This window comes from Syngnathus scovelli, chromosome 8, assembly GCF_024217435.2.
Source record: "Syngnathus scovelli strain Florida chromosome 8, RoL_Ssco_1.2, whole genome shotgun sequence".
Lineage (NCBI taxonomy): Eukaryota > Metazoa > Chordata > Actinopteri > Syngnathiformes > Syngnathidae > Syngnathus > Syngnathus scovelli.
This window is the reverse complement of record NC_090854.1, coordinates 10,242,284-10,258,332: the sequence shown is the minus strand read 5'-3', so window position 1 is coordinate 10,258,332 and position 16,049 is coordinate 10,242,284. Positions and strand designations below refer to the sequence as shown.

At 39.8% G+C, this 16,049-nt stretch overlaps 4 protein-coding genes across 5 annotated transcripts; 1 reads left to right on the top strand and 3 right to left on the bottom strand.

Moving 5' to 3' along the window:
* Positions 1-294: 294 nt before the first annotated feature.
* Positions 295-6,500, bottom strand: LOC125973663 (high-affinity choline transporter 1). Its single transcript, XM_049728100.2, has 9 exons — positions 5,725-6,500; positions 4,688-4,913; positions 4,497-4,610; positions 4,221-4,376; positions 3,906-4,054; positions 3,665-3,808; positions 3,366-3,519; positions 2,972-3,189; positions 295-2,732 (listed from the first exon to the last, which is right to left on the bottom strand). Exons 2-9 carry the CDS (start codon positions 4,869-4,871, stop codon positions 2,082-2,084), a joined length of 1,770 nt encoding a protein of 589 aa, XP_049584057.1. The 5' UTR covers positions 4,872-4,913; positions 5,725-6,500; the 3' UTR covers positions 295-2,081.
* A 461-nt stretch (positions 6,501-6,961) lies between these two features.
* On the bottom strand, positions 6,962-9,572 carry LOC125973688 (claudin-14-like). Of its 2 annotated transcripts, none has more exons than XM_049728147.2 (4): positions 9,393-9,572; positions 8,339-8,529; positions 7,957-8,218; positions 6,962-7,861 (listed from the first exon to the last, which is right to left on the bottom strand). In XM_049728147.2, exons 3-4 carry the CDS (start codon positions 8,188-8,190, stop codon positions 7,352-7,354), a joined length of 744 nt encoding a protein of 247 aa, XP_049584104.1. In that variant the 5' UTR covers positions 8,191-8,218; positions 8,339-8,529; positions 9,393-9,572; the 3' UTR covers positions 6,962-7,351. The 2 variants fall into 2 exon arrangements, with proteins under 2 accessions (XP_049584104.1, XP_049584105.1); XM_049728148.2 differs by lacking the exon at positions 9,393-9,572 and adding an exon at positions 8,778-8,980.
* Positions 9,573-10,016: 444 nt separating this feature from the next.
* Positions 10,017-13,328, top strand: LOC125973673 (F-box only protein 47-like). Its single transcript, XM_049728115.2, has 11 exons — positions 10,017-10,154; positions 10,369-10,525; positions 10,725-10,886; positions 11,112-11,188; positions 11,251-11,325; positions 11,395-11,506; positions 11,842-12,015; positions 12,079-12,228; positions 12,311-12,453; positions 12,545-12,704; positions 12,780-13,328. Exons 2-11 carry the CDS (start codon positions 10,375-10,377, stop codon positions 12,878-12,880), a joined length of 1,305 nt encoding a protein of 434 aa, XP_049584072.1. The 5' UTR covers positions 10,017-10,154; positions 10,369-10,374; the 3' UTR covers positions 12,881-13,328.
* On the bottom strand, positions 13,224-15,855 carry LOC125973693 (ADP-ribosylation factor-like protein 6). The gene is made up of 9 exons (XM_049728155.2): positions 15,132-15,855; positions 14,971-15,021; positions 14,828-14,889; positions 14,642-14,710; positions 14,472-14,566; positions 14,278-14,407; positions 13,948-14,003; positions 13,844-13,856; positions 13,224-13,635 (listed from the first exon to the last, which is right to left on the bottom strand). Exons 1-9 carry the CDS (start codon positions 15,252-15,254, stop codon positions 13,602-13,604), a joined length of 633 nt encoding a protein of 210 aa, XP_049584112.1. The 5' UTR covers positions 15,255-15,855; the 3' UTR covers positions 13,224-13,601.
* Between the last annotated feature and the right edge of the window lie 194 nt (positions 15,856-16,049).

Below are 16,049 nucleotides of genomic sequence, written 5' to 3'. Positions count from 1 at the left end.
AAAATAATTTATTAAACCTACAACATATGATCACAGCTTTACATTTATACACAGAGTACGGATAAATATTCATCTGTAATCCCTAATTTTTGAATGCAGTGCTTAAAAATGGTCATTTTTCTGTTAACAGTACATTTATCACACAAAAATACAACATCATTTACACAGTTGTAACTTTTTCTTTGAGTTTGACATTCTCAGGCTTATTAAATGAATAATAGTTATTTTAGGGTGCCACATCGTTTTCAGAAATGTGCATGGCTCTAGCATTTATCCATTTTTAACCCCCAATTTTTGGTGGTGTTTTGCTTTAGTCCCATAAATTTTAGCGACATTGTGAGAACGTGCCAACACTAAGTACGATTTCATATAGCTGCACTGGACCAGCAATTGAAGTGACAACAACTTTTGACTAACAGACTTTTTTTTATAAATCAATTTCCCAACAACTGGCAGCATTTCTAACCCAGTCATTCCCATCGCCTGATTATAGTGGGTCCACTGAAGACACCAGCAAAGTACAACATAAGAGACAAAAAGCGATGTACTCCAACAACAGGAACAATTGCAAAGAAATAACAATAATACAGCGATAACAACTTCTCGATTCTTCAAACAGGACAAGGAATGATGTTTAACTAAAAATACACATGTACAGAAATAGAGGCGCTCAATAATGGAAAAATAAATACAGCATGTTTTTGTAACTCATCCTTTTTTCCACATCATTAAACAAGTGTCCGGATGACTAATTGATTGCCTGTTTGGATCAATAATGACCAGTGCTGACAAACAATCCTGCAGGGGAAACAATCTTTTCCTGTCTCAGCTAACCTGCAGTGGCAGACTTGTCGAAGGAAAGCAAAGTGTCAGTGGCAAACAGTAATAAAAAGTGTCCGTCTGGTCCAAAATAGCCATGATGATAGATTTGAAAATGCTATCAATAATATTACTAGCGAAGAGGTTCCCTGTGTCATCCCACCAAATTTCGACGGCACTAGTCTTTGATCCCATTAATTTGCTTGATATAATTTTCAGCCTAACCTTTGATGCTGCTTCCGTCCTTTTCAAAAACTACTTTGTCAGTCCCTGTAATTAGAAACAAAATGTCCGCCTGTCTGCTTCATCCACCAATGCTGGTGGGCAGAGACTGCAGTGGTGCATTACTGCTGTACAGTATTTTACTGAGCAGTAGTAGTCTCATTTGTTTTATATGGATTCATTAGGTTACACTTACAAAATACTGCAATGTTTAAAAAAAATAAAAAATATTGGAATACATCTCAGACATATTTCTTTCACAAAATAATTTAACACCAGACATTTATTTGGTGACGAAATGTAATCTCATATCTAACCGTCTACTTTGGTTACGAGTTTGTTTATGAGGTCTGGATGAGGCTTTGCTGCAAATGTGATGTGTTTTAAGACACAAGTAAAATCCGCCAGCTATAACTAATTGTACGTTCCGCATTACATTTATCTGTACAACATGGATACCGGTACTAAAAATATTATTGCTCTATTCATAAACTTACTCTATGCAAATAGAACTTCAGACAAGCTGATATACATTGTAGCGAGAATATTCCTTTAACACATAACACTATGCTTGACTCAACTGGTCAACAGTCGAATCTCAGCTTCTAAACAAGGAATATCCAAAACAAAGGAGGCGTCAGATATTCCGAAGTCAAGTAAGGATCCGTCATGATTGATGGCCACCACACGAGAAGCTTGAGCTCATGAAGAGAAAACCAACCATTCGGTTTGGAAAATACGTTTTGGTTCATGGAATATTCTCGACTACACACAAAAGATTACACTGAAATTGGCCATTTGAACATTGGAATTGTAGACCCAGAAGATTGCACCAATCTCCAATTCCTAAAGCTCAAGCTTTGAAGCATCCAACCTGGCATGACCAGTCTTGGAAACATTCTTGACTTTGGGAACCTCCTTCAACATTATTAGCATCAAATAAAACATGTAGGATCACATGGAAGCCAGTGCAGATCTCCACTGCTTTGACTCCTTGTGTGGCAGTAGTGAGTTTTCTTTCCCGCTGTGCCTTTAAACATTTAATTTTCATCTTGAAACTCCTCAGGACTTGACACTTCGTCATTGCTCAGGACCTCTCTGTTGGTGAAGGTGGCTGCGAGGGAGGCACCCAGTGCTCCTTTGACGGGCGTCATCTCCGATAGGATGATATTATCATGGCTCACCAGTGTGGCTTTGTCCATGATCTCCTTGCTGTGTTTGGAGACCACAGCATCGAAGAAGTCGTACTTATGTGACAGCGTACCACTTTCGAAGATGTACTTTGTCAGGTAGGAAAATGCCACGTTTGCTAAAAAGGATGCCAACATGGATACTGTCTTGAAGGGGAATCTCTGCTGGACAAAATACTCGACATCACCGGTGAGGTGGTGTATCTTCTCCTGGATCACCCATCCAGGGTAATAGATGAAGGGAGGAAGTTTTAAATATGGTTCGCCTCCGCCGATTCGTAGCAAAAGACCAAAGACATAGGCGGCCACTGAGCCGTACGTATTCGTTCCTTTGACAAAAAGGACACTAAGAAGTTGAGGAAAGACGATGACATAGACCAAGTCCGAGCTCAGGTACCACAAGCCGTATACTGTTCCGGTTAACAAAGCCATGGCTGTGGCGAGGGCTCCGAAAACGAAGATAGTCAGACGCATCACCCAGACAATCTCACGATCCGAAGCCTAGAGGATCATTAAAAAAGCATCATTGGAATTTGCATCCATCAAGTACCGGATGAGAGATTTGTTTGCCTTGGTTGATTGTTTTGATTGATGACACCATTAAACATTATGACTGCATTGTCTTAATAATTTAAAGACAAAACATTTCAGCTAGAACTGCTTTAGGAATGCTGACATATGCAAACGACTTACTTGGTTCAAAATGCCTCCATTTTATAATCAACAGGTTGCAATCTTACCGACTGTCGAAAAGCAAGTTGATAGATGTTCCTAGCAAACATGGAGCTGGCAGATAGAATGGAGGAATCGGCGGATGACATGACGGCAGCCGACACCGCTCCCAGGCCAAAGAAGGAGATGTAAGGCGGGCAGAGGTGCTGAAGCACAATCGGAAGGATCATGTCGGATTCGTCTCTGTCTTTTGGAGGTAGGGCCCCATAGGAAGTCTGATTCCAGTCTAGAGATGATAATGGAACTTTAAAACGCATTTCTGACCATATATTCAGGATTCATCAAATTAGTGACCTTATGGAGTCATTTAGCCCAACGACCATTCCATCCTTTGAGAATCATGATTTTTAGTGTGCATGAAAGCAAACCAAAGCCCCAGCACATCTGGCAATGAGTATTTACCAGTGGATGCCCCGATAGCTCCTATGAGGATCGAGGGAACTGCCATGATCAAACAGCCGAAGGCAGCGAGGAAGGAAAGGACCTGGGCGTAGGTAGCTGAAGAAGCAGAAAGAACCCGTTGAAAATAGACTTGCCAGGGGATCCCACCCAACATCTGGAAACAGAAAAATAATCATATTTACATCTTATGGAGCTTCATCACACAATTGCCCTCGCCCCAAAATAAACATCAACCCTATAAAAACTGACGGATTTACTGGTTTGCATGATGGATCTTCCTGAAGACGGGTATAACTTACCAGCAAACAGAAATTATCTGCCCAGAGCCATTTGTCTGCTGGGTCAATTTTCCCCAGCCAGGGTGACTGGTGGATGGCCTCCTTGGCTGTCACACTGATGTCTGACACAGCAGGATTGGACAACGCAAAAGGCACACTGATCCACTGATGGTCAGATGACATAGAATGACAACATTGCAAGTATTTATTGATAATCAATATCTGATATGTTTCTGGCACTTGGTTTGATTGTGAGACTCACCAAACCCACAAAGATGCAGAAGAGTTGCACTACATCTGTGTAAGCAACAGAGTAGAGTCCTCCCACAAGAGTGTAGAAGATAGCAATCAGGGCTGAGATCACCACGGACATGTTGATGTTTATGTCCACGATCACACTCAGAGTGGCACCTGTGGGACAATAGTAGGAAGAGAACTTCCACAAATGCCAAACAAAAAAGCCACACAAAGTATGAAAAGAAAATACAGATCTGGTAAGTCCCTTTAATTTGTGTGTACAGTGCACAGCGGTTGGGACTGGTCAAATCTGGACTGATAGTATTTCAGAATCACCTACCCAAGGCAGATAAAATGGCTGCAGACCAGAAGATTTCACCCATGACAGCGGGGATGAAAAGCAGACCCCCCATCCTTTTCCCGTAGAGCTGTTGGAAAGGATCCAACATTGTGACATAGCCACGGGATCGCATCGGTTTGGCAAAAAAAAGGCCACCTGGAAGACATTAGAAATGATGTCACTAGAAATCCACTCAGATGTGTAGTATTTTATAGGAGTTGACACAACAAAGGTAATGAGTGAGCCAAACTCCACACAACAAGTAATTCTTCTAACCTAGTACCAGGCTGAGAGCATAGCCAAATGGTGCTTGGGCCCAAGCCAAGCCATAGTCGGGTAAGTAGACATATTCAGCTGTCCCGTTGATGTAGCCTCCCCCTACCCAAGTCGCTGAAGAAAAAAAAAAAAGAGACGGTCCATATCAGCCAATTACTTTGTTGCTATGGTAACTAAACGAGACTACTCACCGGTCATAGTGAACACACCCACAAATAAGCCAATGTCCCGGCCACCGACCATGATGGTCTCGCTCCGGTCCCTGCCATCACCCACGCCGGAATTCTTGTTCTTCCACGCCGCCCAAATGCCCACGAAGAGAATCACCAGATAAAAAAGTACAATAGCCACGATACCCTCGACGTGGATGGTCATCTTGTTCAGTGTCTTCAATTGCTCATTGAGAAAACGGCAACACTAGAGAGAAACATGGCTTGGCAGTTTAATAAAAAAAAATCAATCAATAAATAAATAATTTGTATTGATTTATTTACATAAACAAATGTACAAAATGTAATCGGTCCAACAGACTATGTAATATATATAATCACTAAATACAAATTGCAAAAAAAATACTCAACAGACTAAAAGGCATTCTTTAAATAGTTTGTTTTATTTCACTATAACAAGAAAATTCAAATATCTAATAGATGAGATTACAAAATATGATAAACATCATTTTTAACCTCTTGTAGTGCAAATTTCCCTTCTCTCTAACATATTTATTTACTCTTACAACCTTTAAAGTTCAAATTAAACATGTTTTTCTCAACGAAATAAACACACACACACACACATTAAATAACCCCCATATGCTGCACATGAGGCTAAAAAAAAATAATAATACATATTTTGCCTTTGAATTCTGCTCATGCCTGTTTTTTTCACCCATTAAGTTTATGACCGAAATCTAAACCGGACGTTGTAGGTTTCAGAATTGATTAAATATTCACCTTTTAAAGGAAAGTCCCACATAGTTATCTTTCACTGTGTACAGGTTAGTTTAGTAATATCTAACAGAGAAGTTAATCTGGAGTTATTATTTGAACTCCGATGTGCCGCATCCTAAGAGCCAGACCTTGAGTCTCAGCACCTTGTTGACCTCATCATTTCTCAGTGGCGACTAAACATTATTGATCCGTATTTAAATGATCAATATCCACTATGGCCGCAGGTAGGCCAAAACATAACAGCTCAGTAAGTGGAAAATATGACAAAATCATCTCACCTTTTTCTTTGGAGGAATATGAATGAGTTGACAACTACAGCCAAAAGCAGGAATAAGAAGGTTCCAAAATTGAATCAAAGAAGATGCCTGTTGGGTAGCAGTTATGTTTCACCATGTAGTGATGTTCAAAGTCCAAACACGATTATATTACGGTGTTTTTAAGTCTTCAAATCCCTGGCACATCTGCGGGACGTACGTGTGTGTGTGTGCGTGAGAGAAAGAGAGAGAAAGATGGGGAGGGAGCGAGAGAGTGGAAAAAGGTGGGTGGGGGTGGTTTGTCGTGGGTGTGGAGATGAATGGGAGTGGTGGGTTTATTGGATGCTGTCAGGGTGGATAGATGCTGGATGAATGTCTTCCAGGGCAGGACCAAAATAGCATCTAATAGAGAGTGGCAAGTGACGCACAGCCTCAGTTGCAAACCTTTCCAATATGTGAATATCATATTTGAAATGTTAACTTGGTTACTTTTTGGACTGCCTTTGCTTGCTTAACTATTTTAAAACAGTCGCGATCTTTTGGTTATAAGATGGTTAAGTTGAATGATTTATGTGTCAGTGTTCCCAAGTTTATGGGCCACTTTAGATCTGCAACTGCGAATCAATCGGGAGAGCTCCGCATCACTAAATCTCTGGTTCAACACTCGAGTTCGGAGTACCAAATGTCACGTCAAAGTGAATTTATGAGGTGGTAGAGATGGGAAAAAACAATGGCTTGACTCTTATTTAGTGTGTCGTTTTTGCTACAGGTGGTGTTGACATATTGCATTATGTTGTTGTTCCTTTAAGTTACCACTTGCAAATAATGAAGTCGTTTTTTTACTATTAAGTGTGAAGGTTAAAAATAGGCACCCAATGTGCTAAAGACTGATCATTAATTAAAAGAAAAATTACAAGGAGTCGTGAAATACTTTTTTTGCCATACTGTTAATGAATACCTACTCCTTAATGTAAATATTCTTCTAAGTGTGACAGCTGTTAGCGACAGTGTTACCGTTGACAGTCTGCAATGCACACAGTGAGGCTAATTGGAAGCGTTACACACACACACACACACACACACACACACACACACACACACACACACACACACGCACACGCACACACATACGTATATGTATATATATATATATATATATATATATATATATATATATATATATATATATATATATATATATATATATATATATATATATATATATATAAATAAATAGATATCATTATGCAAATGATACAAATGATATGCAGTCACTTTATTGTCCATTGACGTGGTGCCACCCAAACAAATCATACTTGATTGATTTTCTTGATTTTACCGAGGTACAAAGTATTTCTAAAACTAACACTATTATCAAGTATGTAGTTGCATTGTCATTCGGATAGTATTCCAATATAAATATGACAAAAAATGATCTGTTCTAACAGTACTGTACTGTGAAAGCGGCCTTAGCTGTTGCCACTGTTTCCATCTACTAATAAATGTCGCCCTCTTGTGGTACTTTACCCACATTGCAGTGTGACGATTCCTTTGCTGTGTGAGGTCAGAAAAGTTCACTTAACTGTCTTGGCATATGGTATTTCAGTTCCACGCACCGCTCAGGTGTTAAGAGAACATTTCCGCACAGACTTTACACATAATTATTCAGTCTGTAGCCACTGCTGGAGGCCGAGCAAAGTGAGGATGCGCGATTGCCCTTCAAGGCCTCTGGAGGATTATACGGAGGAGCCGGCGGGTAGCTGTTGTTGATGTACGGAGGAGGAGGAGCTGAAGACCGACTCCTGTGCATTTGGGGACGTCTCTGCGACCGCTCACCTCTGCTGCTCCAACACAGTACCAGTCCTCCGCACAAACTGAGGCAGCTCGACGCGTAACCAAGGTACACCGCCAGGCCGATCTCGTACTTCATGCCGTTGTGAGGGAAGGGCTCATAGAAATCGATGATGATGTCATTGGTGGTCCAGGACACTGTGGTCAAGCAGAGTAAACCGGCACAGAGAAAACATATCCCTCCGCTCATGACCAGGGGGGACTTGATTAATGAGCCGTGGGCAAAGTAGGTGCACTTCATCCCCATCACAGAAACCACAATTGCCAGGATGGAGGTGACACAGGAGAGCACCATGAGTGCACGGGCAGCCTAATGATGAGGAGGAAAGACATTTTACGCACCATGATTCTTTTCACCTCGCTTCTAATGAAGAAATATACAAGTTTGCGTATGCACCACAGTACCTGCATGTCCTGCGGCAGCGCCAATAAAGATCTGTACAGCTCACACTGATAAATGCCCGTGCTGTGCCAGACACATTCCATCCACAGGCCTTTCATGTAAGCGGTGGCCGTAATGATGTTCGAACCGACGTAGGCTGAGCTGCGCCAGTGTGGGAGCACAGTGGCGGCTACAGTTCCCACGAACCCCAGCAGGCTCAAGAAGAAACCGAGGAGCTGAACTGCAGTGCTGGCCATGTTCGACTCACTTGGCAAGATTCCCAAGCTGCAAAAGTTCCACACGTAGTTTCAAATCCAAAGTACATAGTAAATATTCAATCTTAAATTGTTACATTCATCAGATCTAAAATACATAAGCACAAAAGCTGTACGGACTTTGAGGTACCTTCAATAACAAACGCATTCTTGAGTCCCATAGGCAGCAGATGTGGTTGACTCTTCCAGTTAAGGGCACTGCGAATTCCAGCGAGCTTACATTTTGTCACGGACTCTGAGCAATTCCTCAAGTGCGAAGCGAAGAAGCCGAAACTATTCCGACATCAGTCTCTGCTGAGTGGCAGGTGTCTGCATCTGTAACTAATGAGAGCAGCGTTCAGTTTAAAGTTTCTCCCAGGAGGGCACGCCGTGCTGGTCTATTTGCCGACATCCTCGCCGCCCCTCAGGAGGGAAGAAATTAAACATTGACAGAAACCAGCCAAGCTTGGAGTACTGTACTGATATAAACCACTAACTTTGAAAATGCTCACACTATAAAATCTCTCTTATGACCTCTGCAATAAACTGACCAAGAGCAGAATTTCTGATGTGCTGTGACATGAGCTCACCTTGCACGCACTTGCTTTGGGTATTTAACAGCAGCTCAACTCTTTTGATTTAGTTAAGCATTTCTTTTGATTTAGTTAAGCATTTACTTTGTCTCTTTTGTGCTGCGTGTTTTGAATAAAAGGCCAAGGGAAATAAAGGCCTTGAAAAATGACTCGGCTGTTTCACAACAATGGCGATCTCTGTTTAGCCCTTGCCAGCTTTTTGTTAGCGATTTTATTACCCAAATACCAAATGTGTTGCTTTGGTTGCAATTTTTTATCTGTCGTAATTAAATCATAACTTGGATAGAAATGGCACCAGCTTGAAGAGTTCAACTGAACAGCTATAGGAAAGGTTTTTGGGGAATCTGAACAAATTAGATGTCGACCAACATTCTCGAACAGGCTAAGTTCAACCGTGAACGTTGATTTACTATCATGAGTGAAATTACACAAGATGGTACAAAGGGCTGTGAATGAATGACTGCTGGAAAAACACACCTGAATATTCACCACATGGCAAAAACTGCATGAGAGGTCTACCCATGGTCACAGGGGCACAGATTTAGCTGAGAAGCCAAATATGTGACTATTAAAAACACAGGTGAGCTTGACACATGTCAATCTGGTACATACGTAGAGCTTGGCCTCCATCAGAAGCTGTTCTCTCATCTCCTGTTAAGAACATCGCTGCCCTTTGTGGTCCACCTGCAACCAAAGGACACAACAACAACGAGGCATGATTTTCCCAGCTTTTCCCACTGCAAATGCTCAATTCTGATGTGATGATCCTCTGCAAAGCGTGCCTGTGGCATGGGAGACGCCATTTAAATGTGGAACACCTAATAGTCTTAGTTGGACGGAATAATCCCGTGATTAGCAGCTGAGTGTGGCTGTGCAATGTGCTCCACGATAACAATACATTTGGGTGTCCATTTATACTTTGTCTTGCGTGACACAAATCTTTGCAGACTTGCTGTGTAACAAACTCAAGGACATCTCTTCTTACAGAAATTGTGTTGGGTTGACTCTTAATTCACATTTTTGGTTCCAGTAACTGTACAGTAACATTTGTCCAACCAAAATGTATCACACTTAAAACATGTAATATGGAATATAGTAATAAACATTATTATTATTAATTATTTATTATTATTATTATTATTATTATTATTATTATTATTATTATATTATATAATATATAACATTTAGTGGAACTTAGAGAGTAAAGTGTTTACTTGTTTTTATTTTTATTTATTTATACCAAAGTAATTTAATAGGCGTCATTTCTACAGGCAAATCAACTTTGTGTAATGTGTACAACAATAAATTAGGACATTGAACGTCTCGCGCTACTGCCGACTACACTAAAAGCTCTCGTTCAAGTTCAATAAATTGGTGAGTTTACTTTTTTTATGTATAAAAATTACTTTGGCGTATTTGTATTACAGGTGTGTAATGTATGTACTGTATTTATTTACAGTGTATACAAAAGAGTGGACATATAGCGCATTTACTTATAGCTAGCCAACTAGCTAGCAAGCTACTATTTCCAGTGTATTTACAGACCAGAAAATAATGGCAGATTGTGTACATGTTTGACATTTTACAGGCAATAATGCCGAGAGGAAAAGCAAGAAAGTACAGTAGGCCGAGTTGGAATTACCGTCAGGTCGCCGTCAAGACTCGCAGTCAGATGATGGACAGCAGAAACTTCTTCCAAAAACTTCCAATAGAAGTTTTTCATCTGATTCTGGACAAGCTCTCTGGTAAGGTATAGCAGTGAGCTCCGAGTCAAACTCAGAATATCTCCCATTTAAATGTATTGCTTGATTAAAATACACTACTTGTAATGTATGACAAAATATAACACATTGTATTGCTCGTGTATTGAATGCAAACAATAAATCGTTTGGATTTGTTATTGCTTTTCACTCACTAACAAACTTTTTGACAAACATTTTCCAGTGCTGGAGTTGAGTGTGTTCAGCTTAGCTTCCAAAAACATGAATGGATATGTGATGGACTACATAAGCACCATGACATTGAGGGGCAAAACCATGCACCAAAACCTTCATAAGACCGATTGCCCTGAGCAGGAATGTTTCGGTAAACATTTCAGAGACCTAGGTAAGCAGTTGTATGGACTTCAATTCATGTGATGTTTGTTTTAACATTAGCTTCATGATAGAGAACGGCTAACAGTACTGAAACAGTTGGACAAATTTAAAAAGGGAACGTTCACTTGTGTAGGTAATATTGTACTTAAAGGTCGTACTGAAATAAATTTTTATTTGAAACCCGATATCCCCAACTATTTGTAACTATATTAGTATTGTTATCTTGTTTTCTTAGGTATATTGTTCAAACGATGCACCATGTTACTACCTACAAAGGAGAGGCTGAAATGTATCCTGCAAAAATTTTCACAGGTAAAAAATTAGGTAAAAAAACTTGATAATGTATAATGTGCACAGATTTACATGGTTTTCAGGTTCCTTGTTTCTTGTGGGAGACTTGCTCAGCACCGAATTGCATTGGTTTATCCAGATATGGAACCTTTCTGCAGGTGAATTGTCAAATGATGAATGCAAATGGAAAAAAAATGCTACACATTTTCTATTGATTTCTTTCACAGACCATAATTGCAGGGTGGGATGAGATTGAGTGCCAAAGAGTGTTCCACTTCCTGTGTGAAGTCACCAATTTGCTGAATAAAATCGAGACAGTCACTACTATCAGGAAACCTGGTAAGGGTCTCTAAGAGAAGTCTTGTAGAAAATCTTCCAGTAAAATGCTTGGAGGCTTTTACAGCTTCAATGGGGTGAGTCACTCTATAATTTCTTCTAAGAGTCGAGTAATTGCGATCTGGGATCTAATTCGCTGAGAAGATATTGTAAGTTTCGTGTAGAGTTCATCTTGAACTCCAAATAGCACTTGTACAAACAAATATACTCTTTCAATTTAACCTTAGTGGGAATCAATTTGAGTTAAGGCCTTTATTTGTTCAAAAGCGTTCCAATATTGTTGAATTGCTTCTTTGTTCCACCAACTTCGCCCATTCCCATTTTCTCTGTGTATGCAGGCCTGAAATGCTATGAAGAGCTGGAGCTCCGCTACTTCTGTCGCAAGGTTTTGTTAGACTTGTCGATGAACCAGTCAGACTGTCAATTTTGGCTCCTGCAACTCCTGAAGCCCTGGCCCATGGTCAGCCAGGCACACTTACTCTTAATCCTCTATGGGCCACAGCTGTCTGAAGGTGAGTTAACTCTCATTTTGCTGGTAAGACAGTCGGTGGGCAGCGTTTCACTGTTCCTTGCAGGCCCCATCATTTGGCAGGATCTGGTGGAACGGGAGCTGCCTCAGGATGCTCTGTGGGAGCTGGCCAGCAGCCTTCTTTTGCTCTTCAACAAACCCAAACTGAAAGACTGGACTATGCAAACAACTCTATCAATCTTTGAGGAGATTGTTGGTAACAACATCCGAGTGCCATGAATGACGTGTCCACGTACACTGAATAAATAGAATGAGTTGATTTAGTTCTCCATTTGCAGCCATTCCTCAGCCATGGCACGTGGAGAACGTTGCCCGTCTCTTGGTTGTGTGTGGCAATAACTTCTGCTACACCGTCTTGGCAAGCAGGGTCCAATCTGGATTTATCAGAGACATTGCCAAACTGATTGTCTACATTATTCTGGTAGGTACTGCTGTAACTTCTGACATCTAGTGGGAAAATCTCACAGCTCTTAACATGCAATATATATATTTTTTGCATTTGTAATATGTAGGTGTGTGAAAAGGATGGCTATGAAATAGGCTGGGTGGTACATTTGGTACAGCAGCTTCACAAAAGCCTCGGCTCAGAAGTCCAAAGGTTCGCCTTCGTCCACCATCTCGAGAACACGTTCTCAGAGATTATCGTTGATTTACTTTACATGTATGATGAGGGTAAGTTAAGACAGCGTGAACTTTCTTTAAATGACACCCCATCAAAAATCCATTCACGCTTTCTTGTGTTTCCAGGAAACCGTCTGGACAACGGCAACTTTTTCACAGCTACGTTTCTCCTTCTGGAAGCCAGTGCTCGATTCCATGCAAAATTCCTCCATTTGTTGCTTAAATAGGAATGATGCAAACTGAGTATTACACAAAGCCAGAGATTTTGTGTAGGTTACATTCCAAGGGTGAATTTGTTTCTTGGCTTAAAGGTTATATTTAAAAAGTATTTAATATTTAATATTAAAAAAACTATTTATTGACACTGTTATTTATTTGCATTGACTCGCTATTTAATTGAGGTCGTTATGCAGTTTGTTCATGTGTTGAACAATATATGAGGTTCATATTGGACTATTGTTCCCAGAGTCCTTGTTTGCCACACAGATGTGGTCTGAAAGTTTGAAATTCAAAGCTGTTTTGTTAAACTACCTAGTACATGGGGAAAAAAAATGAATGTAATCTTAAAAATACATTAGCAAGCTTTTATTTTTTTTTCCTTCATCAACAATACTGTGCGTGAGGAAAAATATGTAAAAATGCATGAATTAAAAAGGTTATTTTTGTAAATACTAAGATGGTACTGATATTGTTGTATTATTATAAGAGTCTTTGGTGTCATTTTTTTATTTGACACACACTATAACATGTTTACGTTTGACAAGCAGTACAGAAAATTGATGGATGGATTTAAAAAAAGGCTGACGTCAGCCTAAGCAAAATTGTTTTATACAAATTATACTGTTCACTGAAAATTGTCATGGCATGAATTAAAAACGTTGCAAGAGCTGCATCAATATAATTCCAAATTAAAGGTCGAGTATCCAACTGTCCGTCTCCATAGGTATTTCATTCATTCACTTGGTCATGGTTTTGATATGACCTAGTTAAAGATAAAAAAAAAAAAAAAAAAGCCACGTTAAGCTTTTTGAAGACCTTCATTCTAATTAAAATGTACAAATTGAATGGGAATGTTAAACAAATAATATCCCACTATGGTATATATAGTTATTTTTGTCTTTACTGTCAAAGCACACAACACAAAACTATCAAAACAATCACATAACATCCAAAATTGTGATTATACTTACTGTGCAATTTGTTCTACGAGTATGGAAAAAAAAATACAAGTCTAAGTAAGAATAGTTGCCAGGACACACTGTAATGAACAAACATAATTGTGCACACGCGTTACCTTGGAGCCAGTCCATCCCCTCCTGCAGGCCATCTCCTTCGATAGCATTGCTAGCACTGAGGGGAAAAAAAGAACAGGTTGAGGATTTAATCACCTCATAGTGCACGTTAACATTCACAACTTGACCATTTAAACCAAGCTCTTCATCCATCTGCCTTCCATCTGTCTAATGAGTAAACAAGGTGACAAACTAACATGTAGAAAAGAGTCACCCGGGTTCAAGTCTATGCTGCTGCCGCTGCCACTTAAATTTAACCAGATTGCTCAATTACGTTTCCTTTAAAAACATGAATTTAATAATCACCAGCGGTGTTAAAAGTGAAGTATTACCAGATGTGCCAAGGTTTGTCTTTGATATTCTCCAAACACAACATCTGGGAAACCTTGACGGACGACATGGCGTCACGGAGATCCATCTTGTTTGCGAAGAACAACACGGGTACTTTTTTGCTGCAAATATCTGCGTGGTAAGATGGTGAAAATTAGTTAAAGTAAAGCACACAGGTGGGACTTTTTAACCATACCTCCGTGGTTGAGAAGGGTATCGAGCTCCTCTTTGGCAACAACCATTCTCAATTTGTCACTGCTATCTATAACAAAAATGATGGCGTGGCTTTCTCTGAAAAAGAAATGAGTACAGACTTTATCAATACTTTGTCATGATTCTAAGAAATTAACAAGGCTGTGTGCGTACTTGTAATAGTGCTCCCACAGATTTCTGTATTTGCTTTGGCCAGACATGTCGAATACTGTGAAGGAAAGGCTGCTCGTGCAAAGAAAGACAGCACAAGAGAGAGAAAAGATACAATCGAAATCATACAGAAATTATAGTTATAAAATAGTTAAAAAAAAAGGAATTCTTATGCATTCAAAACTGTACCTTGAACTTTTGAACTTTTCAATGTTGAAGCCAATTGTTGGAACTATGTCTTGTCCCGGTGTCTGTATTCACACGCAAAGCAGAAAAGTAATGACAAGTATGTCAACATGGAAATATAATTTTCCAAGTATGAAGGGCTTTACCTGACTAACATGTTTCCACTCCTCTGAAAATGGGCCTAAGCAATTCGAACGCTGAAAACAAGCAATCAATGAACAACTGCAAAAAAATTGCACTATAGAGCTAACTTTTGCCCCTGCCCTTTTAGTTCCCCCAAAAATTCCAATCAGTAACGAGTACTTACGTTAGCTGGTTTCAATTGGTTGATGATGGTAGTTTTGCCGCTGTTGTCCAGTCCCAAACATAAAACATTGACTTCCTTCTTCTTCAGGCCCAGCCAGCCTGACAGTTTATCCAGCAGCCCCATTTAACCCAATTGAAGCTACACTTTTGAAATACTACGCATCACCCCATTAATGATCTGATTATTCTGGAAAAAATAATAATCGCAACCTGAGGCGAACAAACACGTTTTGGAGTGAATACTACAACATGCTGAGATGCTGCCTGTGCATCCCAGCTTGCAAGAGCTAATCCTATTAGAACGAATTAAGATCTGCAAACCACTCGGTGACCTGATCATGGTGGTGCGCATCCTCACAGGCCTTTCTTCCTGATGAATTTGATTCATTAGTGTAATGCGATGGCCTGCTTGACAACAGCCACAACAACAACAGCTGCCGCTGTTGATCTTTAGCCTGGTTCGCTCTGAATCAAGACCTCTTTGTGTTCTTGACCGTCCTGTTTAATTTATATATAAATAGTATTGCCAACCCAAGGCTAGGATTTGTTATGAAGGATTTTAACTTTTCAAGGGATCAACTTTGGAGATGATTGGTGGTGTAACAGCTCCATCTCTTGGCTGACTGGCACTTGGGTATTCTTTTTAATCACCGAAGTAAATAAACAGTAGTGATGGACAAATAAGTCTGATTGAATCACTTGAGAGATTTTCTGACTCCTCTAGAAGGCACTTGTGGTTTTAAGATGGAGTGGGAATGAAATAAATGGAATAAATTTCCATTGCACTGGCCAAGACTACCACAAATGCTTCATGAAGCTTCATTTGTCCATCACTAATTTACAGTACCGACAACAATATATACGTATATATAATTAAAAAAAATACTTTTCTTCAAACTGTTTTCATCTGCCATAAAAA

Excerpts from the sequence above, each read along its gene's own strand:
- LOC125973693 (XM_049728155.2), bottom strand. The coding sequence starts at position 15,254 with ATGGGGCTGCTGGATAAACTGTCAGGCTGGCTGGGCCTGAAGAAGAAG. Across the intron at positions 15,022-15,131 it reads ACCAATTGAAACCAGCTAAC|CGTTCGAATTGCTTAGGCCC; the intron begins GTAAGTACTCGT and ends GCTTGTTTTCAG. Across the intron at positions 14,408-14,471 it reads TACCCTTCTCAACCACGGAG|ATATTTGCAGCAAAAAAGTA; the intron begins GTATGGTTAAAA and ends CTTACCACGCAG.
- LOC125973673 (XM_049728115.2), top strand. The coding sequence starts at position 10,375 with ATGCCGAGAGGAAAAGCAAGAAAGTACAGTAGGCCGAGTTGGAATTAC. Across the intron at positions 10,526-10,724 it reads GATTCTGGACAAGCTCTCTG|TGCTGGAGTTGAGTGTGTTC; the intron begins GTAAGGTATAGC and ends AACATTTTCCAG. Across the intron at positions 11,189-11,250 it reads TCCTGCAAAAATTTTCACAG|GTTCCTTGTTTCTTGTGGGA; the intron begins GTAAAAAATTAG and ends CATGGTTTTCAG.
- LOC125973688 (XM_049728147.2), bottom strand. The coding sequence starts at position 8,190 with ATGGCCAGCACTGCAGTTCAGCTCCTCGGTTTCTTCTTGAGCCTGCTG. Across the intron at positions 7,862-7,956 it reads CGCTGCCGCAGGACATGCAG|GCTGCCCGTGCACTCATGGT; the intron begins GTACTGTGGTGC and ends CCTCATCATTAG.
- LOC125973663 (XM_049728100.2), bottom strand. The coding sequence starts at position 4,871 with ATGACCATCCACGTCGAGGGTATCGTGGCTATTGTACTTTTTTATCTG. Across the intron at positions 4,377-4,496 it reads TGCTCTCAGCCTGGTACTAG|GTGGCCTTTTTTTTGCCAAA; the intron begins GTTAGAAGAATT and ends AATGTCTTCCAG. Across the intron at positions 3,809-3,905 it reads TCTGCATCTTTGTGGGTTTG|TGGATCAGTGTGCCTTTTGC; the intron begins GTGAGTCTCACA and ends TCTGACCATCAG.